Source organism: Ostreococcus tauri (assembly GCF_000214015.3).
Source record: "Ostreococcus tauri WGS project CAID00000000 data, contig chromosome 09, whole genome shotgun sequence".
In the NCBI taxonomy this organism is placed as follows: Eukaryota; Viridiplantae; Chlorophyta; class Mamiellophyceae; order Mamiellales; family Bathycoccaceae; genus Ostreococcus; species Ostreococcus tauri.
Window position 1 is genome coordinate 698302 of NC_014434.2, and position 14753 is coordinate 713054.

The following is a 14753-nucleotide window of genomic DNA, read 5'->3' on the forward strand; positions in this document are numbered from 1 at the left end:
GACTCGCCAGGTCACCGTCTCGCGGGACGTAATTCCTAAACGCGATCGCCGTCGTCCCCGTCGTCGCCCCCGCACCGTCCGCGTCCGTCGCTCCGTCCGCGCGCGTCGTCTCGGCGCGCGCGCGCAGGGCGGCGAGCCGGGCGCGGCGCGCGTCCGCGGTGTCGTCCATCGCGCGTCGTGCGATGGCGGGGCTTTACATTAATTAATTCGTGCCCACGTCAGACCCGCGCGCCACCGGTCGACGCGTCGCCGGACGCGCGCGCCGCGCGACCGATCGCGCGCGCGGGCGCTTCGCGTGGTCCGACGCGGCGCGCGAGCGCGAGAGAGAGCGCGGTGCGCGTGCGCGAAACCCCCGCGGGGGGACGCTCGGAGTGATGGCCGCGGACGCCGCGAGCGTCGACGCGGCGATCGACGCGGTGCGAACGGAGTACGAGCGGTTGCTGCGACGCACGCGCGCGGTGCATGAGATGAAAATCACGGTGAAACGGGCGGCGGTGGCGCGCGCGAGGCGTCAGGGCGACGCGCGGGCGGACGCGCTGGAGGCGGAGGCGGAGGCGGCGGAGGCGGAGCGAGACGCGGCGATCGACGAGCTCGAGCGAGAGATGGAGCGGGAGATCGTCCGGGCGAAGACGGCGGTGCGTGAGGAAATAGACGAGGAGGTGATGCGGAGAGAGGCGATCGAGCGACATTTGGAGGAGGAACGGCGCCGCGCGGCGGAGGCGGAGGCGGGCGCGGGACCGGAGGCGTTGCGGTCGCAATTGGGCGTCGAGGAGCAGGACACGTACGAAGACGCGGATGATCACAGGACGACTTCGCCAGAGGGGACACCGAGGCCGATCGAGGGGACGAGTGGCGAGGTCAAAGGTAACCGAGCCAACGCGTTTCAACGACTGAAGACGACGCTTCATAGGAAAACGAGCGGCGGCACAGATGAGTCAGAGAAAGCGCTCGACGAGGAGATGAGAGAACCGGCGGTGGCGGAAGAGGCGACAATTCATACGAAGACACCGAGCGTCACCATGGCGGCGCTCGCGCCTAAACCGGTGCCAATGATGTCCATGTCTCAGCTCGCGCCAAAGCCAATTGAGCAGGCACCAAAGTCCACGCAGGCTTCCGATCCACTCAAAGATATGGTGCAGCGTCTGCAGTCTTCGAAAGTTGGACCAATGGAGAACCGTGTGACGTCGGCACCGAGAGAGCGAGTGGAGAAGAACGAGACTATCGTGAGCGCAACAGCGACAAAAGTGCCTCGAGCATTTCACGAGCCAATGTCAACAAGAACTGTCGCGGCGAAGGAGCGCTCGAGCGACCCGTTCGCACCACCTCGAGGATTGAGCGCCGCAGTCAAAGCGTTGGTCGGTAGGGAGAATCCGTCCGAGCGTACGAGGACGATCGAGGACGCTTTCGGGATGCCACAGGCGACGTACAGAGCCCCGGCGCTCGCGACTTTTCCGGAGACTCCGCGAGTGAACGCTGACGTCTTCGCCCCGGAACCTCAGTCGGCGCCGATACCAGCAGCGCCGGTACACGTAGAGCCGAATCCGTACGTAATGTCTGCTAGGGATTTGCAACCGAGGAAACGCGTGGGAATGCCCAAACCAAGTCAAGGATTGGGATTGGACCACGGCGCTACTCGAGCGCCAGCTGCACCAGACGTGGGACCGACCAAGACGGAGGTTGGAGCTCAGAAGCGTGATCGTGGTCTAGCACTGTTGCCGCCAAATGAGTTCCCAGCGCCCGATTCACCGGTTTCGGATTCCGCCACAGCCGTGGTCCTCAAGCCTAAAATTCCTCGAGGAATGGTTCCGCACCAACCCTTCAAGGTCTCAGAGATTCGAAACATATTTTCCTACGCCCGTCACGGGCGTTACGACGAGATGAAAAAGCTGATCGTCAAAGGCGTTCCTCTGGACGCAAGAGACGAGCATGGGAACACACCGCTCATCATCGCGAGCCAGAACGGTCAAGGACGATGCGTAAAACTCCTCATCCGAAGTGGCGCCGATCCCAACGCACAGAACAAGCGCGGGAACACCGCTCTGCACTTTACCCTTCACTTTCGCTTCGATGCCATCTCCGATTTCATCCAAAAACACGGCGGGATGACAAACATACGAAACTTTGATGGCGCGACATGTTTCGAGTTCGTCGGGTAGGGGAAAACGAACATCGAGCACAATCCCGTTTGTGGTGAAACCACCTCGGTCGTCGCGCGAACCTACGTAGTGACCCGCAATTATGGTATTTCTCAATGTCTTGTACAAGTACTCATGCCTTGACGCTTCGATACTGAGCGCTCGATTGTCCACCAACCCGCAGCGTGCGTTGCGTCGCGTCAGCCCTTGAGACCTTCAACCGGCCAAACTCGTCCTTCACTCCCCTACGCGCGCGTCAACATCGCCGACGCGCGCGTTGTACCTCAGAGTCACCGATAACGTCCCTCTGAACCGAGCCAGTGCTCATGCCGACGACGCGTAGAGCCAATAAAGCGCTCAGCGGCGACGAAAATGTGCGGTCTAACGGCGCGTCCGCGAAGACCGTGCCCGTGCGCGCCCGAGGCCCGTTCGTTCTCCCCGGCGCGGACGACGACGATGATCGCCACTCGAAGCCGTGCCCGGCGTGGACGTGCAGGGTGTGCTCGATCGAGGACACACCGGAGTGGATGATTTGGAACAGACACGTGCGGAGCGGCTACCGGGTTGGCTTCGGCTGGCGCGGCGCCACTGCGAGCGTGTTTAAGTGGCACAACGACACGGTGAACATATGGAGTCATTTAATCGGGATGGTGATGTTCGTCGCGCTGATCGTGCGGACGTTTCAGACGACGCACGCCGGGGTGGGATTGTCGGCGCCGCCGGACTATTGGGTAACGGGTGCGGACGTGGCGCGCGTGGAGAGGATTCAGTACGCCACGCGATGGAGACAGGACATACCGGCGAGATAGAGATGATTTACGCGCGATCGACGTGGATCTACACGAGAAAGTTTTGAAGGGGAGCGCCGCAGGTCACGCTGTGCACGACGTCGCGCACGAGTTGCTCAACGTAACTCACGAGCTCGCGGAGCACTTGGAGACCGGCGAGGAAGCTTTCAAGGTGGATAAGCGCCGAATGATTCTTAGACGATCGCTCATTAAAACGCAAAAGGTACTCACGGCGCTCGAGCGATCGGGCGGTGATGACTTCAGTGCATTTGCCGAGCAGTGCAGAAAATTGAGGACCAAGTTGAAGCAGCTTCAGCAACATATTGAACACGTGCCGGACGATCCTGAGCCCGTGAAGCCGGTCGCACGATGGCCAATGTATCTGTTCTTAGCCGGAGCGGTGTTGTGTCTATCCTTGAGCGCGGTGTGTCACACGTATTGCTGCGTTGGAAAGGTTGAATCGGAACAGATGTGGCGGCTCGACTACTTCGGCATCGCGGTATTGATTGTTTCCAGTTTCTATCCGATCGTTCATTATCAGTATTACTGCCTGCCGGGTTTCAGATTCTTTTACCTGACGGGGGTCACCACATTAGGGTGCCTCGCATTGATCCCTACTTACCTCAAGGCTTTCCAAAAGGTGGAATATGCGCATCTGCGCGCAACGCTCTTCGTTGCCTTGGGTAGCTTTGGAATTTTCCCTATTTTTCAGCAGGTTTTTTTCGTTTGGCGCATCACCCCGACTCCGGTCATGGAAGCTTTTCGTTGGGAAATGGCCATGGCGGTGGGTTACATTTCGGGTGCGGCTTTGTACGGGTTGCAAATTCCCGAGCGCTTCCGTCCGGGATCGTTTGATCACTTTGGCTGCAGTCACAATATTTTCCATTTCTTGGTGGTTTCCTCGGCGTGGTTCCACTACAGAGCGAGTATGATCTATCTCACCTGGCGTGACAACTACACGTGCGAGGCCGATCATGAGTTGCTTCTCGACTGGTATCACCTGGGATCCCACTTCAAATATCCGTCTCATTAGTCACTAGCATCTGTCCCGTCGTTGACAAGTTGTCACATACTTAAGCAGAAGACGCTCTCCCGTACGATTCCGCGGCGCGCATGAGTGATCGCATTCGAACGGTGATCTCTGGCATCGCTCTTGCCCTGGCGCGCGTCTTCTTCGCGATTGCACTCGTTATTGCGTCGACGGGAAAAGATGACAAGGAGTCTAGAGTTGAGACTTTGCTCAACTCAATCAAACGAGCGTTCACGGCAACTTCCACGCAGTTCGAGTTGATCGATGGACACGCAGTGCGACGAGCTCACGGATGGTTACGCGCACCTCACCGAAGAAACCACCCAGGAGCACCCGAGCGTTGTCCACGCGCGCTCGGAGATTCATCACTTTCTGCAGAAATCGTCATCGCACTGGCAGAGATTGGATCGGCTGTCGTCACACATCGACGCCCTCATGAAACAATGTCAAACCTGCACGTTCGCTCAACTGCGACTCATCTTATGGAACTTCGAAGTGACGGTGTTTGCGTTAAAATTTCTCGACTCCAAATCTTGGCGGACACACCGGGAGAATTGGCGCGCAAATCTTTGCGCCACGAGAACGCCCGCACAGCTGGTAACCTCGGCGTACATCCTTTTATCAAATTTACCGATACTCTAATGACAATCGAAGCGAATAGCTACCGGCACTTCGCTACATACTACGTTCTCTTCCCCACGCCAACTTTCGCTTTCTTTGCAGCGAGTTTGGCTCTCTTCGCCTTTTTCGCCTCCTCTACCTTGAGCCTTTCCTCTTCCTTTTCGCGCAACGCGGCGATCTCCGCAAGCGCTGCGTCTTTCTCGGCAACAATTCTTCGCAGCTCTGCGTCACGCGCTCGCGTTGTCTCGGCTCGTTGTGCGTCCTGCTCTTGCGCTTCGCGAACCCTCCGCTCATCCTCCTCCCGCGCAATATTCCGCCTCTCAATGGCCACTGTCGCGCCTCGAGCGGCGACTTCTCGTCGAAGCGCGTCGCGCGACACTTCACCAAGTCTCTCGATGTCGCTGACGATCGCTCTCACGCGTTCAAACTTCGCACAGAGCGTACTCGGGAGCGCACCATTCGCGTTCTGCGCGTTCACAACGCACCCGCGAAGGAGCAGGCACGCCACGACGTCCTCAAATCCTCCCGCGCAGGCGAGATGAATCGGTCGGTTGGACTGTTCGCCCAAACCTTCCAGAAGAGCGCCGTGGGAGAGCAACGCTTCGACCACTTTTAATTGACCCGTGAAGCACGCTACATGAAGTGACGTATCGCCGTTTGCATTCCTAAGTCGGCAATTTGCTCCGCGCTCCAAAAGGTGTCGAACCATTGTGACGTCTCGCGCCCGTGTCGCAATCATGAGCGCAGCCTCTCCTAATTCGTTCAATACGTCTATGCACTCACCTGTCTTGAGCGCTGAATCAACATCGTCCACGGAACCGCACGCTACGGCTTCCAGGATCGACATCATCACGCGCGAGCCTTCGCTCGTCAGCAAATGAGGTAGACGCGCGTCTATTTTTGGCTCACGTTGCTCGTCACTCTCGCCACTGCTTGAAGTACCCACCACCAATCGCAATCGCGAGATTGAAATGTGCTACGAGCGCGTCTTCTCCGGACACCACCGATAATCTGCCTCGAGCAACGCCCTTCATCGCCGATCGTATTCCCGCCTCTGTGTCTGGATCGAGGGGTAAATCTACGCGTGCGCAGAGCGCGTGAAACCATCTCAACAGCCTAATGATCTCCTCGAAATCTGCATTATCACCGTCGTAATCATACCTGCACAACGCGTGAGAGACGTGACGAAGTAAGTGCGCGCACGTGACGGCATCCATGGCCAAGACCGCTCCGATTGGCGGCTCCACGATTTCCGCGCATAGCTTTTCCCACGCCCTTCGATCTCCGCAACGCGGATACGCCGACGTCCCACTCGCGCCGCTACAGTTTCGTGTCGAAGTCGACGCGAGCATTCGAGAGACATGAATCCTTAAATCACTAAAATCGCCAACCGTTCGTCGTGTCCACTCGCGATTCGGTTTCGCCCAATCCGGCGGCGCAAGTTCTGTCTCTTCGTCCACTTTGGCGGCGTAAACGCCTGCGCTCTGTGTCGAGAACACGCTCGCGTCCAAGTTCTCCGCGCGCATTATATCTGGACTCTGTCTTGCTTCGTAAGCTACGCGCCTGAGGTACTCGAAACCGTCCATCGGAGGTCCACTGGCATAGTCGGGCTCTCCGTCAACCTCTAGTACCTGGCGGCGCAGCCCTTCGTCGTCGACGCTCTCACTCGATTCGCTCTCGTCATCAGCGGTCTGGTCCCGCTCCATGGCGACTGGTTTTCACGAATTTGCAATTCTCTACCAACGCCCCCGACCTGCGATGTGCGTTCGAGCGGCGTCAATCCCTGTCCTTCGACGCGTCGTGGTCAAAAAGCGCGCGCGAGAGAGATGTCCCGCCGTCGTCGTCTCCCTCGCTCAAACGTGCGTCGAGCGTCGAAGCCGACGCCGAAGCGATCGCACGCGATCACCCCGCGTTCTCGCGGTGCGGGGGCCTAATCCCGCGGTCGATGTAGGTGCTCTTCAAGACGCATCGAGACGTGGCTCTTCGCCTCGTGCGTTAGGATTATAGAGCACCGAAAGTCACGCGTTCGCGTTCGCGTTCGCGTTCGTCGTTCGCGCCGCCCGCGCGCCCGCACCGCGTCGTTCGTCGTCGTTCGCGCCCCCACGCGCGCGCGGTGGACCCGCGACGGCGTCTGCGCGCACCCGCACGCGTCGGTCGGTTTTACCCCACGCCCGTGGACCCGCGTCAACCGCTGCGTGACTCTCTCTCGCGCGCTCGACGTCGACCGCGCTCGGGGTCACGACGCGCGGACGACGCCGTGAACGCGCGGGATGGACGATGACGTCGATCGCGAGAACGCCGTGCGCGTCCTGAGCGAGGTCTTACACGTCGATCGCGAACGGGCCGAGGAGAGATTACGTTCGTGTGGATGGAACCTACAGCGAGCGGTCGAGCTCGGATTAGGCGGCGAGAGCGAGGCGAACGACGCACCGGTACCGAACGTCGGAGTGCGGCGACGACGAAACGCGAGGGACGAGGGAGGGACCTCGACGGCGGCGACGACGGCGACGGGGACGGCGCGGCGACGAGGCGACGGAGCGACGAGACGGGAGGGTGGTATCGGGAACCCGCTTTCATTCGTCGCCGCCGTGGGCGTGGGCATCGTCCGCGCGGTGGTGAAACTATCGGTGAGCGCCATCGACGTCGCACTTCGCATCGCGCTCCCGTCGGAGGTGTACGCGCGACTATCGAGTCCGCTCTTGCGTCTCGCGTTCGGAGAGCGCTCGGTGACAGCGGCGACTCACACGCGGCGCCGACGGCAAGTGCGCGGTATCGAAAACGACGACGCGTCGGAGGCTCGAGCCACGGAGTTCAGCGCGTGGTTTTCGGATTCTTTTCACCCGGAAGATCCCACGGTTGGAATCCGCTTCATGCAACTGTCTCACAGAGAAGCGCTGCAGTTCGCTCGTCGTGAGACAAAGTTACTCTTCGTGTACTTACATTCTCCGTTACACCACGAGTCTGAGGTTTTCTGTTCGCAAGTCCTCACCTCGCCGCTCATCGCGGCGTACGTGAACGAGAATTTTGTTGCGTGGGGAGGAAATGTTCTCGACGGAGACGCGCGCGCGTTGGCGAACGGAATTGAACCTGCGTCTTACCCGTTCGTGGCAATCTTGGATTCGGTAAGTGGGAGTGAAACGAGTCTCGTGATGTCGTGCGAGGGATTCACCGACGCTCCAACATTGATTGGGGCGTGTGATGAAGCGCTGAACGTGCAAAACAGCAGCTTGGATAGTGCTCGCGCGCGCGTCGCCGAAGTGGATGCGAGTCGCCGACTGCGAGAAGAACAAGAAGCTGCGTTCGCAGAATCACTCGCGCGTGATGCAGCGCGCGAGAGGGAAGTCGAGGCAAAGCGTGCGCAGGAAGAGGCTGAGTGCGCGCGCGTCGCCGAAGAGGAGAGACTTGCAGCCGAAGCGAAACAAAGAGAGGAGGAAGCTGAACGGGCGCGCCAGGAAGAGATTGAATCACGACGCGTTGAGAAGACGAAACGCCTTCGTGAGGAACCGGAAGAAGGCGCCGAAGGAGTGTCTAAGCTCGCGATTCGTCTGCCCGACGGCTCCAGAGCCGAGCGGAGGTTTCGCGGCTCGGACCCGATTTCCGACGTGTATGACTTTGTCGATACACTGGAGGGTTTAGACGAAGTGCGATACAGCCTGATTACGAACTTTCCGCGGAGAACGTTCGGAAGAGGGGAAAAAGTCTCGCTCGCTGACTGCGGTGTTCACCCGAACGGAGCTCTTTTCGTGGAAACCGAAAAGTGAGTGGCGCACGAAGATGAATGCGTTCTTACATGGGAACCGTTTCGCGCGTTTGCGTTTCATGTACATGCTGTTTCGAAAACTGTCTAATTACTCACTCACTCGATGTAGTCGAATGAATCCAAGTTGATCCCTTCCGACTTGAAAAACTGCTTGACCTGCCCCGAATCCCCCATCTTGCTCTCCACCCACGACTTCATCATGAACACGTTGTCCGTCCACAAATTAGCCGCCTGCTTCGATAGTTTGGCGCCCTCTCGCATGGCCTCCACGGTTTCCGGATTCGAACTCGAAAACGCGCTTAGTTCCGCCTTGAGTCGCTCGTTGATCGCCTTCGCCTCAGTCAACTTTGCGATTAACGCGTCGCGTTCACCGGTTTCTGGATTTTGCTTCTTCACCTTGGCCAGTTCTTTTTCCAGCGCCGCTTTTTCTTGCTCTAATCGCGCCTTGGTCGCTTCCGCGTTTTCCAACGCCATCGTCGCCTTATTCGACGCCTCTCCAGGGAACGACCAGTACCAGTTCATCGTGCCAATCTTATCGACGCGGACCAAGTCGTCGTCGACCAGCGACTGTAAGACATCCTTCACCACATCCGCGCGAACACCTTTCCTCGCCGCCTCTTTTTCGAGCGGTTTCAGTAACCACGGTTCGCTCGATTCGTGAAACACCGCCAGCACGTTCTGGCGCTTGTCCTGCGCGACGTCAAACCGCGAAAGGTGAGTTCAGATTCGAAATCGAGGCACTCCTCATCTCGCGCGCCCTCTCTCCCCGTCCTCGCCGCGCCGCGTTCGAACGCGCACCTCGGCGGACATTCCCTTGACCATTCTCACCCGCGTCCGCGCGCGTCGATCGTCCTCGCCGCGCCGTCGGTGCGCGCGTCGCGCTTCGACGCGGACGCGCGCGTCGCCGCGCCCGTGGCCCCGTGGCCCGTCGCCACGAGACACACACACCCGCGTGTGAGGGAACATCCACCCCCGTCGAGGTGCCCACGCGTCGACGCACAAACGCGCGCGTCGCGTGCGAGCGACGATGTCGTTCGCGACGACGACGGGCGCGCGCGCGTCGACGCGAGCTCCATCGCGCGCGTCGTCGGCGTCGTCGGCGTCGTCGGCGTCGGCGTCACGGCGTCGTCCACGACGGCGTCGTCCGTCGACGCATCGTGGACGACGCGAGACGTCGTCTTCGACTAACACGTTCGCGGTGTCGTCCGAGGACGTGTCGTTCGATGAAACGACGACGACGACGACGTCTCGGGCGATGATGTCACTCGCGAGGACGACGTCGACGGCGTCGAGACCGCAGGAGGCGGATTTATTCGCCAAGTACGCGCTGAGCCATTGCGAAGCCGTCGCGAGAGCGGTCGGGGAGAGCGACGACGACGACGGCTTGGACGCGAGGGCGATGATTTATCTCCGAGGACCGACGCAAGGCTCGTCAAAGATGCGTTTGACTCGAATCGCGTCGTGGCCGCCCAAGCCATCGAACGCGCAGACTGGGTCAAACTTTTCTGGAGACTGGGACGTGACGGAGGAGGAAGAGGCGAGCGCCATTGACTGGGACGCGCCGGAGGAAACTTTAGCGGCGCAGAAGACGTTCGAATTACCCTCGGCGAACGCCGTTGTGGCGTGCTTATGCTTTGAGGAATCACTCGTCGGGATAATCGTCGTCGAGCGTACTTCGCGCGCGGCGGACGTCGCGGAAGCGTTCTCGTCGAAACAAAAACAGTTCTTGGAGAGCGCGGCGAACGCCTTCACCGACGCGTGGGCCATTCATCGGAATAACGTCCTCGCCGCCGCGGCGGCATATCGTGCGGACCAAAAACTCGGTGTTTACCTGTACGAGAGTCGTCAACCGCTCAACGCGTTGCGCACGCTCGGCGGCATGCTCAAGATTCATTTGAAGCCCGACGATCCGGCTGGCGACATGGCGGAGGCCATGGTACAGCAAGGCGACGCGCTCGCCGAGCTCAGTCGTCAGTTAGAGAGCGTACTCTACCCGAACGCAACGACGAAAATTGAGGGGGTATCATATCGCGGCGGAGGCGCGCAGCAAAGTGAACGAAAACGAGAGCCGCTGTTGCTCACCGATGACAACGCGCTGAGCGCACGAGAAGTTTCCGTCGGCGCGATGAAGGACGACATGTGCGACATCACTAAGGTTCTAGTCACGCTACTGGCCACCTCGGACGTCGTCGCGACGAGCGGTGGCTTGACGGTTCGTGCGACGCTCCCGGAAGGAGACGCACCCGCCATCGTGAGCGCGTCTCCATTGGACGTGCGATCCGCGCTCGCAGAGATCATCGACGTCGCGCTCGTCGTCTCCCCACCAGGATCGACTATTGACGTGCTCGTTGACGATTCACCGCGGGCACAAACGAACGTCGTGGACGTCGCGCTCAACGTGGATGCGTCCAACGTGTCTGGCTTTGTGCGCGCAGAGGAAAACGCGCAGGCGGGGATGCGCATCGCGAGGCGGCTCGTCGAAAAAGTCGGTGGGCGCTTCGCGGTCGACAACGACGAGAGTGGAAACTATCTCACGATTCGAGTGCGATATCCGGTTCGTTTACCGGTATAGTGAACAAAGGTAGAAGGATGAGCTCCGAATGACGCGACGACGGCTATCGGCGATGCCCAACGTCACGATGGGCGGTCGCGTCGCGGAAGAGCTGATCATCGGCTCGGATGAAATCACGTTGTAGTGTATAGGTACAAGTATGATTCTTACAAAACATTTTCGAAAATAGTCGACGATCGACGTCTACTACGAAGAACTCGAATCGGGGTGTATCCGAAGCTCGGTCATCTCCCAGTCATCTCCCGAACCACCAAGCGCCTTTAGCGCGCCCTCTACGCCACGAAGCGCGCTGTAAAGAAGGTCTTGGGCGTCGACTTTGTCCCAGTCTTGGAAGCTTTTGCACGCACAAAATTGCTTCTCAGGTCCCCATTCAGGTTGCCATTTTGGTACGTTAAACTGACCGTGAACATCAATCGAAACAAGTCCACCAACACTCAGGCAACTGCCATCGCAGCCTGTGACACCCACAGGATGAACAATGAAGTTAATTTCACTTTTACCTCTAGGACCTCTGCTTGAGTGGAGAACATACTGGGATGGACAGGACCCATAATTCCCACGAAACCCAGTAAGGGTGAGCCTCGCCTGTTCCCTTTTCGCCTCGTAGCAGCGCAACGCATCGCTCAACTCCTCGAGGTTGCGTTCCAAAGATGCACCAGTCCTTTTTCTTTTGTGCTGCTGGAGTTTTTCAGAGGCATGCTCTTTTATGCCGGCAATTTTATCGGACAATCCTCTTAAATCTGCGATGACCGCATCAACATCGGCGCAACACGCGTTCAACGAACTGTCTGCCTCTTTTAATTTCGCACGAGCGTCCTCGACCTGCTGCGGGATAACCGACCGTCGCGTTTCAGAGATGTTCTCGTCTTGTAGCTGAGCTTCCAAAACTCGAATATCTTCGTCGATGCGCTCTACTTTGCGAAGATAACTCGCCCGTAAGAGGCGTTTGAACGCCTCGAGGCCGTCGGGCGTCGGCTTGTCGTACTCGTCTCGTACTCGGGCGAATTTCACGTATAATCGGTCCTTGAAAAATGGTTTGCTCTTGAACGAGCGCTCGAGATCATCTTCTGCTGTTTTGACCGCCTCTTCTTCCGCCGTGCCACTCATCCAGTCCGGTTGAAGCGACGGGTTTAACGAGTACGTTCTCCATGCCGGTGACGCGTGCGCGACTGCATCGGTCATCGCGTGCGTCGACAAATGCCTGTTTGAACCGAGGATACTCGGTCGCTCGACCTCCCCTCGCGCCCGTCGCTCGACCTCCGGTACTCACCGACGAGTGCCTTCTTGTAACGTGTAATCGAAAGGTGTAATCGTAAGGTGTAATCGACCGAGTGGTCGTTACGACGAACGTCACTGGCCGACGCACCGCGTCGCCGCGCGCGACGCCATGGCGTCGGACGACCGCACGGTCGATGTGGTGGCCGAGACAGAGCGCGCGCACGCGTTTTGCGGCGACGACGACGACGGCGGCGGCGACGATGCCTTGGGACGACTGAGACGAGACTTGAGACGCGAGCACGGCGCGATGTATGAGAGGATGCGATCGATGTTGGACGAGGACGCGCGCGAGGCGAGGACGAGAAAACGTCTTCGGCGCGCGTTGGTCGAGGAGTTTCCGGAGTTTGATGCGTACGCGATCGATGTGGCGGTGGCGTGGGACGACGCGCGTTGCGCGACGTTGGCGCGCGTTCTCGTCGAGACGCCGACGGCCGAGGTTCCTTTCGGTGACGAGAAGACACCGGTGGTTCGAGCGGCGGAGAAGGGGCTAAAGGAGCGTCTGAAGTTCTTGCACGAGCACGGGTATGCATGGGATGCGGAGACGTGCATGTACGCCGCTGAGAACGGTCATTTGGAGTGCTTGAAGTTCGCACACGAGCACGGATGTGCGTGGGATGAAAGGACGTGCATGTACGCCGCCAGGAGCGGGCAGTTGGAGTGTTTGAAGTACGCACACGAGCGCGGGTGTGCGTGGAATGAAGAGACGTGTGATTACGCCGCTGGGAACGGTCATTTGGAGTGTTTGAAGTACGCACACGAGCACGGGTGTGCGTGGGATGAAGAGACGTGCACGTGGGCCGCCGGACGCGGGCAGTTTGAGTGTTTGAAGTACGCACACGAGCACGGATGTGCGTGGAATAAAGAGACGTGCAAGTGCGCCGCCGGGAGCGGCCATTTGGAGTGCTTGAAGTACGCACACGAGCACGGGTGTGCGTGGAATGAAGAGACGTGCTCACGGGCTGCCAATAACGGTCATTTGGAGTGTTTGAAGTACGCACACGAGCACGGGTGTGCGTGGGATGAAGTGACGTGTGATTACGCCGCTGGGAACGGTCATTTGGAGTGTTTGAAGTACGCACACGAGCACGGGTGTGCGTGGGATGAAAGGACGTGTGCGTCCGCCGCTGGGAGCGGTCATTTGGAGTGTTTGAAGTACGCACACGAACATGGATGTGCGTGGAATAAAGAGACGTGCAAGTGCGCCGCCGGGAGCGGCCATTTGGAGTGCTTGAAGTACGCACACGAGCACGGGTGTGCGTGGAATGAAGAGACGTGCACGTGGGCCGCCGGACGCGGGCAGTTTGAGTGTTTGAAGTACGCACACGAGCACGGATGTGCGTGGGATGAGACGTGCAGCCGCGCCGCCGAAAGTGTACGCCGAGGGAGAGAAAACCGAGTGGAGGATTGTTGGAACTGTTTATCGTACGTGATCGATCACCAATGCCCCGGATACGAGACATCCATCACATTGTTGCGCCTCGAACGCGATGCGCAAGCCGCTGAGACAAGCTTCATCGTCAATCTCGCACTCTCGCATGCGCGAAACGGCTACATCCCAGAGCGCGAGTACGCCGAGCCCAAAGCCGAGCTCGAACGCGCGCGCGCAAAAATAAACAACATGATAGCCCAACTCTGGGCAGATGACTGATGCGGGCAGCTTCAACCCATCATTGAGGGCGCGGAGAACGGCGGAGATAGAGACTGGATGGCTGTAGATTGTGGATCATGCATGGTGCACGTTTTCTCCCCGAGAGCGGTACAACCTGGAAGAGCTGTGGGCCGATGGAACGGAAATCGTTCACAACGCGCCAGAAACGTTGACACTTGCGAACATCGGCAGCGAGGACGCGACGCATCACACAGCGTGATTTATTATCGCCGCATGTTGTACATTGTAAGAATATTCGCCTGACGAATTACAATAGTTTCCTATTCAATGACATCTACGGGAGGGATTTGCATCGCTCGCTCCGTCATCTGTGCGCGTCCCGTCATTCGCGGTACGGACTTTTTTTCTGTTCTCGCTCACATCATTTTTTGAGGAGGTGTGTCATTGTGTCTGTCTCTTTTCGTGGTGGTGTTGCTCTGGTGTAGGGTCTTGTTGTATGTTCTAGACCCTAATTCTAGGGGAATTGGGTTCGAGGTTTAGGGTTCTAGGGTTGAGGGTTTAGGGATTAGGATTTAGAGGTTTAGGGATTAGGATTTAGTGGTTTAGGGATTAGGATTTAGAGGTTTAGGGATTAGGATTTAGGATTTGGGTTTGGGTTTAAGGTTTAGGATTTGGGTTTAGGATTTGGGTTTAAGGTTTAGGATTTGGTTTAGGATTTGGGTTTTGATTTTATTCTTAGGGGTTTTGATTTCATTTACACAGGTTTTGATTTCATTTACACAGGTTTTGATTTTATTATCAAGGGTTTTGATTTCATTTACATGGGTTTTGGTTTTATTTACAAGGGTTTTGATTCTCCATTTTAGGGTTTAGGGTTCTAGGGTTTAGGGTTTAGGGTTTAGGGTTTAGGGTTTAGGGTTTAGGGTTTAGGGTTTAGGGTTTAGGGTTTAGGGTTTAGGG

The 14753-nt window shown here is 58.2% G+C and overlaps 10 protein-coding genes across 10 annotated transcripts; 6 read left to right on the top strand and 4 right to left on the bottom strand.

Annotated features, from left to right (window-relative positions):
- Positions 1–374: 374 nt before the first annotated feature.
- OT_ostta09g04440 (Ankyrin repeat) lies at positions 375–2156 on the top strand (the record flags this gene model as incomplete). Its single annotated transcript, XM_003081381.2, has 1 exon — positions 375–2156. One exon carries the CDS (start codon positions 375–377, stop codon positions 2154–2156), a length of 1782 nt encoding a protein of 593 aa, XP_003081429.2.
- Positions 2157–2461: 305 nt separating this feature from the next.
- On the top strand, positions 2462–3956 carry OT_ostta09g04450 (Hly-III-related; the record flags this gene model as incomplete). Its single annotated transcript, XM_022983459.1, has 2 exons — positions 2462–2913; positions 2945–3956. The coding sequence occupies 2 exons, from the start codon at positions 2462–2464 to the stop codon at positions 3954–3956; spliced, it is 1464 nt and encodes a 487-aa protein (XP_022839720.1).
- Positions 3957–4217: 261 nt separating this feature from the next.
- Positions 4218–4595, top strand: OT_ostta09g04460 (unnamed product; the record flags this gene model as incomplete). Its single annotated transcript, XM_022983460.1, has 1 exon — positions 4218–4595. One exon carries the CDS (start codon positions 4218–4220, stop codon positions 4593–4595), a length of 378 nt encoding a protein of 125 aa, XP_022839721.1.
- A 40-nt stretch (positions 4596–4635) lies between these two features.
- On the bottom strand, positions 4636–5421 carry OT_ostta09g04470 (Ankyrin repeat; the record flags this gene model as incomplete). Its single annotated transcript, XM_022983461.1, has 1 exon — positions 4636–5421. The coding sequence occupies one exon, from the start codon at positions 5419–5421 to the stop codon at positions 4636–4638; it is 786 nt and encodes a 261-aa protein (XP_022839722.1).
- Positions 5422–5491: 70 nt separating this feature from the next.
- Positions 5492–6280, bottom strand: OT_ostta09g04480 (Gem-associated protein 2; the record flags this gene model as incomplete). The annotated part of the gene is made up of 1 exon (XM_003081384.2): positions 5492–6280. The coding sequence occupies one exon, from the start codon at positions 6278–6280 to the stop codon at positions 5492–5494; it is 789 nt and encodes a 262-aa protein (XP_003081432.2).
- Positions 6281–6844: 564 nt separating this feature from the next.
- On the top strand, positions 6845–8335 carry OT_ostta09g04490 (Thioredoxin-like fold; the record flags this gene model as incomplete). Its single annotated transcript, XM_003081385.1, has 1 exon — positions 6845–8335. The coding sequence occupies one exon, from the start codon at positions 6845–6847 to the stop codon at positions 8333–8335; it is 1491 nt and encodes a 496-aa protein (XP_003081433.1).
- Positions 8336–8430: 95 nt separating this feature from the next.
- Positions 8431–9156, bottom strand: OT_ostta09g04500 (Meiotic nuclear division protein 1; the record flags this gene model as incomplete). Its single annotated transcript, XM_022983462.1, has 2 exons — positions 8431–9024; positions 9133–9156. The coding sequence occupies 2 exons, from the start codon at positions 9154–9156 to the stop codon at positions 8431–8433; spliced, it is 618 nt and encodes a 205-aa protein (XP_022839723.1).
- Positions 9157–9589: 433 nt separating this feature from the next.
- On the top strand, positions 9590–10906 carry OT_ostta09g04510 (unnamed product; the record flags this gene model as incomplete). Its single annotated transcript, XM_022983463.1, has 1 exon — positions 9590–10906. One exon carries the CDS (start codon positions 9590–9592, stop codon positions 10904–10906), a length of 1317 nt encoding a protein of 438 aa, XP_022839724.1.
- Positions 10907–11092: 186 nt separating this feature from the next.
- OT_ostta09g04520 (unnamed product) lies at positions 11093–12088 on the bottom strand (the record flags this gene model as incomplete). Its single annotated transcript, XM_003081387.2, has 1 exon — positions 11093–12088. The coding sequence occupies one exon, from the start codon at positions 12086–12088 to the stop codon at positions 11093–11095; it is 996 nt and encodes a 331-aa protein (XP_003081435.2).
- A 205-nt stretch (positions 12089–12293) lies between these two features.
- Positions 12294–13832, top strand: OT_ostta09g04530 (Ankyrin repeat-containing domain; the record flags this gene model as incomplete). Its single annotated transcript, XM_022983464.1, has 1 exon — positions 12294–13832. One exon carries the CDS (start codon positions 12294–12296, stop codon positions 13830–13832), a length of 1539 nt encoding a protein of 512 aa, XP_022839725.1.
- Between the last annotated feature and the right edge of the window lie 921 nt (positions 13833–14753).